General features: G+C 44.0%; 1 protein-coding gene across 1 annotated transcript in view; it reads left to right on the top strand.

The window, feature by feature from the left end:
* Positions 1 to 12418, top strand: part of LOC144762616 (chitin synthase chs-2-like) — a 350513-nt gene that overhangs the window by 242265 nt on the left and 95830 nt on the right. The window contains exon 12 of the mRNA XM_078647843.1: positions 425 to 604. Within this exon, the coding sequence (XP_078503969.1) occupies positions 425 to 604 (180 nt within the window). The remainder of the gene's footprint in view (positions 1 to 424; positions 605 to 12418) is intronic.

Below are 12418 nucleotides of genomic sequence, written 5' to 3'. Positions count from 1 at the left end.
TCATAAATGGGTCCATGTATAGTTTAGAATTTTGTTTATAGGTTATGAAATTGGGTAGTGTAGTTTATGATATATTTTCTATAGCCCGCTGGATCAGGACCTCATTGGGCTGTCAGTACGATAATTTGTAATTCCAAATACTAAGATTAGAGAACTCAAGAAAGAAAAGACAAATTAAACAACAACAAAAAAGAAGCATAATTAAAATATTGTACAACGGCTACAAACCTAGAGCAATGGACAATAGTCTTCTCAGAAAATAAAGCCATTGGGTTCTAGTACTCTTTTTAATTGGAATATGAGACACCGTAGGTTACATATTTTTAATGAAAATTATTTCACATCATCCAAGAACTGTTTACGCCTTTCTGTAGATGCATACAAAGTAGGCTTTTCACTTTGTGTCTTGATTGCTGTATTACAGGTGCCTTAAGCTTTGTGTTTCATTGGAATGGAAATCTAACCATCGTGTTAGCCATCATCCCTCCAGCATTATATTTACTAGTCTGCTTCGTGACCAAGCCTGACACGCAAATCACTGTTGCTGCTTACATGAGCATTGGCTATGCATTCCTGATGACTGCTACTTTCCTATCCATCATAGGTGAGTGTGTGTCTGCCAGTGAAGATTGTGCTAACTGACATATTTCAATCTCAAGACCTTTAGTAATATTCACAGTGCTATAACAACTGCATTTGTATTACATACTATATATATATCACTCATAGAGATATTACATGTACATGTATTGCACTCTAGTTAAACCTCAAATTGGGCACTCAAATCGCTTCTTAACTGGTCCAATAAAAGCTTCCTCATGCGACTTTCAACTGGTATGAGTAGTGTTCTTTAATCTGGGACCACAGTGGCCCTCACATGAAAATCGTAACTGCTATTCTAATGTACTTAACAAAATCCTTGCAAATCCAAAGCAAATCTCACTTACACACAGAGGGCCCAAATCACAAAAGTAATCTGAGACAAAATCCTAACTTTACGACTTTCGGTATTCACTAAAGGCATTTAGGAGTAGTAAAGTTAGGATTTTGTTTTAAATCTGTCTTAAGTACTGGTCTTAAGACAAAATCCTAACTTAAGTTTAATTTAAGTTTAACTTAGGTTAGGATTGTGTTTTAAGACCAAAACTTGAGACAAATTAAAGACAAATTCCTAATTTAAGTTGGGATTTTGTCTTAAGACCAAAACTTAAGACAAAATCCTAACTTTACTACTCCTAAATGCCTTTTGTGAATACCGAAAGTCATAAAGTTAGGATTTTGCCTCAGATTAGTTTTGTGACTCGGGCCCTATATGCAATATCAGAACGATTAACCCCTTTTTTAGGTTTCGACCTGGCGAGGGGCAAAGCCCCTCCCAGATCGAAATCTTTTGTTTTCAGTAGTGAGGTTCGGGCCGCCTCTGTTTCCAATTGGCTAGCTCCATAAATGGAGACTAGCCATTGGGAGACAGAGGCTGTCAATCGCGCTTTCTCACGAAAACGCGATTCGGGGGCGTTTCTGGTGCTTTTTTTAAGCCCCGCCCCTTTGTCCCGGGCCGCGCTGCGATTGCCTGCCGGCCCGGGACACCCCCGTGACATCATTCCTGGGCCGCGCTGTGATTGGCTGCCGCCCGGGACACCCCCGTGACGTCAGCCAATCACAGCGCGGCCCGGGACCTGGCTTGTTTCATTATTGCACATAAGAGCACCTTGGAATATGTGGGCTCAGGATGTGTGCTGCACAAAAACTACTTCTGTATTCATTTTAATAGACTTTCACGTTGCTCCATGTATGATAAAGATCGAGGCTACACAGAGGGTACACAGGACAACTGATTTGCCTCTTTTGGTCAGTGGAATTATGCATCTGTGCCGTTTTCTGCAAAAAATATGGATGTTCCGCGTTTGCCACATAAAAACATAATAAACTGCATAATCTGCAGATTTAAAAAATATATATTTGCCACATGTTACCATGTGTAATAACATGAAAAAATAATTTTGTAACACTAGCACAAAATGTGCCGCATTAATTTCATGTTCGCGCTGCATAATACAGTCAACCTTCTCACTTAATGTGGCCCTTCCCTGCCGCATAATTCTAGTGGCTTTGCACATAGTTCACTAATGGCATCCTCATCAGTGTGAACGGAGGCACGAATGTTTCCAAGTTCATGTTCAAAATGTATCATTATTAATAAACGCTTCAAATACACGCCTATAATCCGAAATGCTAAAGTGAAACGTGTCCCTAAATTAAAGATATACATTTTTTTAATTCTGGACATACTTTACTAGATTTTTACATGAGGTCTGTTGCACGCTTTACATGCACCTGTTTCGGCTAGTGTAAGGGTTCTTAGAACCTAGCCAGACCCATGTCTCGACTCTCCCGTTTGACCTGTGGCTTGCACACCTCTATAGAATCAGCAATTAAGTTCCCGCCAGAGAAGAAGCCGCCCCGAGGCTTACCTTCCTGATAGGCGTCCGTGACCTCCTGCGCCGTCAGGTCAAAGTGCAGCGTCACCGTGAAGCCCATGTCCGAGAGGACTCTGAAGAGTTTGTGCGCGTCCGCCCCAGCCCCGCTGCGCGAGGGAAGGGGGCAGCGGGTGTGGAAGGACTTCATGACAATGAGGAGGGCGCGGTTCTTCCTCTGCGGCCATCCGAAAGACATGCTGGCTGGAAGGGTGAAGGAGGCTGGCCTGCCTAACTCCCTGTAGTGAGGTACTGTGTCGCTACTGTTTGGTGTAGTGTGTGACCCGTGAGGCGCGCGAGCTTTATGTATCTAACGCCTCCACACCCACCTGGATGTTCCTTTGAATTAGGTGGCTCGGGTGACTCAGAACTTGAAGCTAAGCGCCTGACCGGGAATTTCTGACGAGTATGTTATCGTGCGGAGTTGTTAAGCCCTCGCCATAAAAAAATAATAATCGTTAGTTGTAGTTCTAGTGTCCCTTTCACCCATGGGACCCGGTGGCGCTGCACATGTTGCACTCTTAATAGATACTCCAGTACGTCCCTGCCTCTCACTCTACCGGGCGAGATGGGTCACGCCACAGACTACCTGGAAACGGACCCCACCAAGTTATTGGCGCTGCAACCGACACCCTATAGGCGCAGTGGTGGGTAAAAAAATGTAAGAGAATACTTTTAAGTGAGAAAGTCTGAGGTCAAAGGGGCTTCGCCATATAGGGATACAATGTCCCTTACTGTGTGGCCACATGGTTAATGAGAACTAAGAGATAAAACGCAGATTTAGCAACAGACTTTACAGGCACGTAAACAGTGTTTTGGTCCTTCATGAAATATTGGTCTATTGGAGTTTTCTCAAACTTAGGTCGCTAGATGAATCTATGTCAACCGGGACACTACCCACTTTACTTTTTTCCCACAGATCAACATTTTCAAGGGTGTAAGTCCACTTATGTTCCGTTTAAATGAACGGAGACTACAACCCACAGCATGCATTAGGTTGTTAAACGAATTCTCAGGATTGAAATGTTTTGTCCCAGAAGACATGGAGTCTTCTGATAAGATTATTCACATCTTTGCCCTACTGAATTAGTTCCCTATTTTGCAACTATGTAACACTTATCTTTGTCAACTGAGCAATGTACATGATGCATTTGTTTTTTTAGATTCACTGTAATGCTTCTGGTAACCCAAAAACAAGCTTTCACGGTGCTCAGAGGGGTCATATTCTCATGCTGCCATCCACTGTAAACGCTGAATTTGCCCTTCGGTTTGAGGTGCTCACTCTGAACTCGAGAGCGACCTTTTCACTTTACCGATCATTGATAGCGCCTACACCCTCCTTACAAGAGCCACTTTTGTGAGCTTTTCGACCTGCCAGCCAGTGGTCGCAACGATGTCACAGGTAAGATCCGAATACTACTACGCTTTCGGTCATGTAACAGGAGGAACTCTTAGTCGGTGCTTAACTTGTAAGTAAATAAACAAATACCCTTGACGAAAGCTTTTTTTAAGGAGGTTGAGGCCCACGTTTGCGACTCATATGGCACACTTCTACCTCTGGGCCACCACCGCCTTGCCATTGACCTCCGTGCTAGCACCAGGCTCCCATGAAATCAATACCTACGGGTGCACATCATTACAAGTCTCAGGTGGAGTGATTTCACCCAAGGAAAAAACATAAAAATAGGATAAAATTGTACATTTTACAGCCCATCTATCTCATAAGCGGTAAAAAAACAAGAGTTTTTGATGGGGCACTAGTGAAATAGTCCAATACTTTTTGAGTGTTCCCTGGAAGAGCTTATGAGAGGAGGGGAAGAGGTGTGGCCTGGGGACCATAGCTGCCAACTTTGGAACTGGAGAAAACGGTTCAAATCCCTGTTCTGGCTCTTAATCTTGTGAATCTGGGCAAACCACATAAACTCCTGATGTCTTAAAAATGAATCTACCCTTGTGGGGAGCTCGTTTAAAGTGCTGTAATGCATATGAACCAAATGTACACAATATACATAAAAAAAATGAATTACACTTCCCAGGGTTATAGGGTTGTCCCCAAGGCCTATGTCTCATTAAAATGCATAGTCTTTTACTTCACTTCAACTTTTTTTTTCAAGATGCCCCTTCAAGTAGATTCTGAGAATGTCATTTAAAGGGGGAGTGTTGACATCTCACAATCTCTTGGTGTAAGCAGGAACCATCACCAGTAACTCTCAAAACCAATGCTGTTTTCTTTCTAAATGTCTTCATATTTCATTTTCAGTAGTCCTGGTAGTCTATTAGCGAACAAGCCCTGTGCATTTGACAAAACGATCAAACCTACCAAGCAGTGAATTATTCAAGAGAAGCTTCTGTCTTTGGTCCATGTGAAAGGGGGGCATCCATTTCTATAAATCTATTAGGACTTTAGAATAGTATTTAAAATAGCTCACTAGGTTGAGCAACACAGCTTCAACCAATGGCATGGCCAACTCATCCATTCATCTTTCTGGGGCGCTACCATGTGTACCAAACAGTTGGATCTTTTCCTAAGTCCCCCTCTAACGGTTCTCTTGCCTTTCTCTCCCAGACAAAATTAAGAATATAAAATGCAGAAGCCATACTGCAATTTGGTTACATTATGTACAGATAGACTAACAGCCCTGGAACTTTAGCCCCTTTGTCAATAGGCTTTTGCTTCAAGGAGTCAAAAAATGGTTCCAAACTCCTGCAATGCTGAAGGAATAAAAAAAAGTAGGATGACACTGGCTTAGGAGTGTAACACTCTGCACAGGAATCACAATGTACACTGGACCCTATAGACAGCACAGTTTTTTAGGTCGAGCCTAGACTTCGCATGCACTGTCTCTCCGAGACTTGCTGTATTCACTCAGTGGGTTTACGGGCCCACCCACTGCTTTTCATTTGTCGGGGTCCTTTAAAAATATTTGCTTCTAAGTAGTTAATTTTTCCTATTTGTCCCATCTTTTCGTTGTTTGTTTACTCCCACGGAGCGGTGTCCCAGTACTTGTAACCTTCCACTTTCCCATTATAGCAACTGTAAAAGGTACTCCTTTTTTCCTTTTCCAAGTGCGCCGCACACAAGCGCTAGATGTTCTCAGGTGCTACGAGCTCTGAATTCCGTTTCTGTAAACATGGCTGTAATTCTTGTTCTCCTCACATTTGCTATGCATTCAAAGACCGAGATCAAATGTCAGAGGCTGATTTTGATGGCGCCTCTTTAATTTTCTTAATCTGTTGGGTTTGACACATGCATTGTTTTGATACACAATGTGCAGAAAAAAGAGAATGTGCATGAACTTGGGGTGTGTGCAGCCCTTGGCCTCACAGAGCAGTCTTCCCTGACCCTTCTCAGCCTCCTGTCCGAGAATTGGCTCCTGCTGACATCTGGGCATCGGAGCTCCACCTCCATTGGCTACAGACACTGAGATGGGTTCGATCTCAGTAGTTCATACTGTAACCAACTTAAGTTAGTCTTTGCAGCATCTGGTATGCTGTCTTACTTTATTTTCTTATACATAAAAATACAAACTTATTTTACTGGCATGGCAAGTCAGACAAGTATTACAAAAGTTTCCTCCTTGCCTTTCCAAGCTGTTTATTGTTAGGAGCTGTTAGATGGATCTGTCTTTTCTTGCTGTAATATGGAGAGGCTGACTCTCACTACTCTCCAGTGTGCTTTGTATTTGTACAGGAATGCATAGTTTTGCCTCTTTTTTTTGTTTCCCTCAGGGCTTAACTTCCCTTGTTTACTATGTAGGCTCTCGTTCCGTGTCCCATTCGTACATATGTTCTCTCCCATGTGGCCCACCAAAGCCCTCCTTACCCTGTCACACCGCTCTCCCCCTGCCATCCACAGAAAGAGCAGCCCAAGTCTGCCCAGTTGCATTTATGTGGTGCCTTCACAATTGCTGCTGTGTTTGGCTTTGTAACCAGTTCTGAGGTTCTACAAGTGAGCATTGCGGTCTGACACCCTCCCACCATCTCCAACAGCTCTCCTCCTCCATGTGCTACCCTCCACCCCATTCAGATTTGTATTCTCACAATGGTCCTATGCTGCGATTTCTGAGAAGAGCAGTCCTGAGGCGTGTGTTGATATGCTGCTGTGTGTTTGGAAAATCTCGCTGCGCCTTGCATCTTGCATGTTTGTCTGTACACTATGGGGCAGATTTATGAGGCACTTGCGCCACGTTTACGCCGCTGTTGCGTCACGCAAGGCGGCGTAAACGTGGCGCATCCCTACGAACGATTTACAACGTGACGCATCTAGGCAGATGCGTCACGTTGTAAAGCCCTGCGCCGCTTGTGGGCGTTCCGGCGCAGGGTGGGCGTTCCGGGGCAGGTGCGCCTCGCAAAAGTGGCTGAGTGAAATCTATAAGATTTCACTCAGTCACTTTCAGGCCAATGCTGCGTCAAAAGCCTGCGCCTGCTTGAAGCAGGCGTAGGTCTTGACACAGCATTGTGGAGATGGGGCACCCCCGAGCCTTGCTGGAGCTGCGTCGTGCTTGCGACGCAACTCCAGCAATGCGTCACCTTTACGGCACAGATGCGTCACGCATCTGTGCCGTTTTTGCCCCATGGTGCGCCGCATCATAAATGCGGCGCACCATGGGTGGCGGAGCTGTGGCGCACTGTGGCGCATGTTAACTGGCGCATCCCTGGGGATGGGCCAGTTAACATAAATCTGCCCCTATGTGCTTATGGTAGGATCTCTGTATACCTCCCTAGCCATGAGGTGTGTGAGCAAGAGTGTGTATGTGTACCTTCTTAATGTCATTATTACATGTCTCTACCTTTCTACAAACGTTTGTGTGAGCAAGTGTGTCCTTACCTTCTAGTGTGTGTTTGTGTGTGTCTTTCTGAATATGCCTGGCTATGTGCGTTTTTGTGTGCCTTCCTGCATTTATTTAATAATGTTTATATATTGATTAATTTTAGGTGAACATGTTGCACACCTTGGATACGTTTGTGTATATGATTGTTACTTTGTGCATGCATATTTGCATATGCGAATCTTCCTTCATGTATTTGTGTTGGTATACACTCACGCATATATTTTAGTATGGGTACCCCCGTCCAGGAGTATATGGCCTGGGCTCCTTCTACTTTGTATATCTTTTTGGTCATACATTTGCATAGGGGTAGGTGGCTTCCTCTATTTTTGTGTGTTTTCCATACATTTCTTCTGTCACAACAAACCTCTTTTCTTTCCTTTTATAAACAGCAGGCAAATGCAATGAATGTGACCAATGCCTCTCTGTGGTCGGAACCAAAGCAATAGGTTGTTTTCACTCTCTTACATTTCCATGTTCCCTCTTGTAGAAAGCTGGCTCTGTATATACTATACCAAAGTAAGGTGTGCACATAGTCCAGTGGGTCCCCAGTTGGTTTACAGGGGCTAAAGTAGATAATACTAAATACTTTTTAGGTTTCGCCCTGGCCGTAGCACTGCGTAAGCAGTGCCCCGCCCAGGGCGAAATCTAATGTTATCTCAGTAGTGGGGACTTGAAACCGCCCCTTCTTCCATTGGCTAGCTCCATAAATGGAGGCTAGCCATTGGAAGACATCAGTGTCAATCACTTTTTCCTGGTCAGAACGTGAATCGTGGGCGTTTCTGACTCTTTTTTTAAGTCCCGCCCCTTGTTGCCGTGTGTCCCGGGCCGCGCTGTGATTGGCTGCCGGCCCGGGACACCCCGTGACGTTATTCCCCGGGCCGCGCTGTGATTGGCTGCCGGCCCGGGACCTGACTTGTTTCCGCTGATGACGCCGGCTCGGGGGAGGAAACTGAGGAGGAAAAGGGGCAGACTGACTTTTTCAGTTTCCAAACAAACTTCTCGGAACTATTTCTGTCCCTGCACAAAAAGGCCTGAGAGGTGCGGGGCCGGGGAGCGCCCCGCCCGGCTTGGAAAGTCTGCTATAGATGTGAGATGGGACAGAGGAGTCGGGCAGGTCCCGGCAGTCGACCACAGGACTGCTAGCGCCCGATCTGTAAACGCACCTCTTTTGCGTCTCTTTTTCAGTTCTTATTTTTCTCACGACTATTTCATGTGTTGACGGATCTCCTCACACGTCCTATTTGTCTGATTACCATATTTTCCTTAGTGCTTCCTTGGCTTCTCTCTGTGTTCAGGGGCGTGGCTATCACTAGTGTAGCACATGCAGCGGCACGGAGCAAACTGAACTATGGTTGTTGTATTGTTATTGGTCAGCCGGCACCTTTGCTACGCCATCGTCTGTCGTCAGCACTTCTGTGTCTGTCCCGTCTGCCATCTCTCCGTCTCGTCTCAACAGTTCCTCGTGTCCCCCCATTGCTAATGTGTTTAAAAGAAAAAGTGCATGGACCCACAGTTTTCCTTGTTGACCGGCCGCAGTTTTGCCAATAATATAGGGGTTACCGATTACCAAGTTTCGACTCCACCTCGTGTCTCTTTCTTCCACAAATCCGACATTTCTTGTCTCCTCATCCCACTCTTGCAGTTGCAGGCCCCCTTTTCTCCTGATTTGTCCCAGTCTTTGTTTTCCTATTTTTCTCTAATATTACCAATTTGCTGCCTTTCTCGCTCCTGGTCAAATTCTAATGACCAAAAATAAGTTCTGATTGGCAAAAGTGAGAGGTCACCACCCGCGACCACCGGCAAAAATGAAGCACTGCCTCTCAGCAGCTCACTGCCCCTTTTGCCTTTCCGGCTTCTTTTCTCGACCTTAGTAGTCGCTGCGTCGTGGATAATGTACTCGAGCCACCCCAGCTTCGACTGCTAGCATTCTGGCGGGTGGCCTTGTTTTACCTCGTTAACCCATTACATACAGAGCTGGGCATCGCATTGCAAAATGTACCCTGGGGGAGACACAGGAGGCCAACATAGCGGGAACAAAAGTGGAAACTGCACGCAACGCGCTCAAGCCATCAAGTGCGAGTCCGCGTGCCATATCCATAGTGCTGAACAATGGGCACCTACGTATGCACATTGATAGCGTTTACACACCCGGCAGACACATGCACGGGTAGAGAACAAAGTGTGCTGCGAGCACAAACACGTTTTTTAACCTATGATTTTTTTGTGCAAAATTCACTGTTTTTCCTGCGTGAAAGTTGAGGAGCTTAACGATTTTCCTTCGCTTTTACGTTTCTATATTTTTCAAACTACTCAAAGTCAACCACGCCAAAAGCAACATCTGAGGCACATTTGTAACCTCATTCCATGCCGGAAAATGTAGGCATACTTTTTTCACAGCAAGTTTCCATTTTGCAGAGCTTTAGCATGCACAATTGTGGCATTGCGGAGACAAACAAATCGTATAGTGCTGATGTATATCTGAAGAATTATATTTCTCTTTGAACGAGGAAATTAGTAGGTTTAGTTGTGTCAAAATTCAGTTTTTACAGGTGTCCAGACGATTTGTTTTCCAAACTGCATTGCATTTCGATGTGTTTAACTACGCCTGTGAATGTTGCAAACGCATGTTCAAATTCGCAGTCAATGATGCACCTGTGATTCATTTGTGGAGATAAAAATACGCTCCCATTCAATCACTCACCCAGGCGAGGGAGTCACTGTTTCATCCGTTCACCCAGTAATTCAAACACTGACCCACTTACCCAGGCATTCGGCCACTGACTTCCACTTTTCTCCTTTTATTCAATGAGTCATTCAACCATAGCTCAAAGCCGATTCTTCATTCACTCCCTCACTAGATCTGTCGCTCCCTTGTGCATTACCGTGTGCGTTCATTTGCGTAGCCTCTGACACCCCTTTTCTCTCCTAATGTAAAGGCGAAACCATTGCATTGTAAATGCTTGTTTCTCATCTGACCCCAAAACCTAATCAATTTAGGAATTTAAACATAGAATATATATTGTATTGTGCCTCATATTCAAATTTAAATTACAAAATAGTTTTTGGGAGAATGTACCCCCTTTTAAAATCAAATCTGCCTCGATTGTCGCGAAAATTCTCTCAATTGTATGTCAAAATGTCATCTACCCGGATCACATAATGCTCTTTTCATCACAGGTAGCAGTCCAATAATTTTGTCCTTGAGCAGTTCTTCTGACATGATAGTCCAGGAGACCAAAGGCAAAGTGAAGATCACCACATCACTACCTTTGGAGTATAGGACGTTTCTTTAAAAACATTTTTCAAACAGGGAAGTGTTAACTGAAAAAGTAAATAAAATACGGGATTCTTCTGTTTGTCCGCAATAAAAGTATGTAATTAAGGGGTATATCATCAAGAGGGGGCGATAATTATCGCTAAGCGCACTTAGCGCTAGGACAATTATCGCCTGCTATCGCTGTATTTTATCCCTGAGATAGCGCGCTATCAGCGACGCTTATCTCAAAAGCGATAAAATACCAGCAATAGCTACAAAATGTGTGCTCATCGCTGGAAAACCAGCGATAATCGCACAAAAAACAGGTGATACCTTGCTGATAGGGCAGGGTGGACTTAGCCATTATATCTACCTTCCATTGGATATGATGGCTAAGTCAACCTGAAAGCAGGCGTAAGGAAAGTAGCGATAACCAAGGTTAGCGCTACTTTTCTTATCGCTATGCTCTTTAGAGTGCAGATTGTAAATAGGAGAAATGTCGGTTAGCGACGTTTCTCATGTTATTTTTGGGAGGAACGCCCACTTTGCATCTCATTAGAGATGCAAAGCTGGGCGTTAAGGGAAAGGGCTCTGAGGCAAGGATTCATGCGATAGAGTGACCTTGCTAATAGTGTGATACAATTATCGCCGCTTTAAAGCAGCGATAATTGTCTTGATGACATGCCCCTAAGAGAGTAGGAGGGATATAATCAAGTGAAATATCGCCGCTTTTGCAGCACCTTTTGCCAAAAAAGCGGCGATATTTTCATCGCCCTATTAGCAAGCCTGCACTAACATGCGTTAGCGCAAGCTTTCAGGCGATAGCTGGCATTTTCTCCATCGCCTTGCATGTCAGCGATAGTCATCGCTAATGACATGCAAGGTAGGAGTTCTTTACCTGAATTCCATGTAAATAGTCGTTAACACAACTTCGCACTATCATTAATGCAGCCCCGGACCTGCACAGCGATAATAAAAGTCACGCTAAGCCCCGTTTTTCGCATGTATTTAACACCTGAAAAAAATATGACTTAATGATCTTTCCAATGGGAGGTGGATTGATGGGTTAAGTCTACACTTGCGATCAGCAAGCTTTTTCATATCATTATATTTTTATCGTAGTATTTCTCCCGCTATCGCAGGTTTCCACTCTTATCGCTGGATTTTACATTGCCTGTTAGCGGCGTGTTGATAATACCCCGCTAACAGGGCGATGTAATCCAGCGAAAGACAGCGGTAATAAAAACCTCGCTAAACGAGGATTGCGATATTTATCGCATTTCGTTGCTAATATGCCCCTAGGTGTTTAGAAAAAAAGCACCCTTTGCTTAGCTGAGAAACACATTTTCTCTATAGAAGGAGACGTTGTTGAAGATCTTCCCTTAAAGGTGCAGCCAACAATACAGACAGCTTGAAGTCACAATATTTAGGTTTTATTTAACTTTCATGTATACTTTATTGATAAAATAATGAACGATAGAGTCTGTGGAATCGTGAGATTCTGTGACTGCAGCGTTATCTGTGCAAGTATGTATTCAGCACACTAGCCAAATAATTTGGTGGATAATTTGCAAATGTCAACAAAAAGTTTATTTTAGCTCTGATGGATCGAAGCAATACTGCCAAAGAACGTAGAGCTTCAATTTCCTTTTCTTGCCACATAATTGAAAGTACCCGGCTGTGTTATTTGGTCCAATATTCCTGTATAATCTGAGGTGCCCTCACAATTTTAAAGCAATGCAGAGTGCCAATATGATGATGAAAAATATATTTCACAGGGGCTAGTGAAATAGTTTTCATATTTCACTGGTCCTTGTAAAATATGGTATGATGTACAACTGCATTTTTGTGTGCCG

The sequence above is a fragment of the Lissotriton helveticus genome, chromosome 6, assembly GCF_964261635.1.
Source record: "Lissotriton helveticus chromosome 6, aLisHel1.1, whole genome shotgun sequence".
NCBI lineage: Eukaryota > Metazoa > Chordata > Amphibia > Caudata > Salamandridae > Lissotriton > Lissotriton helveticus.
Note: the sequence above shows the minus strand (reverse complement) of the source record. Positions and strands in the feature narration are given on the sequence as shown.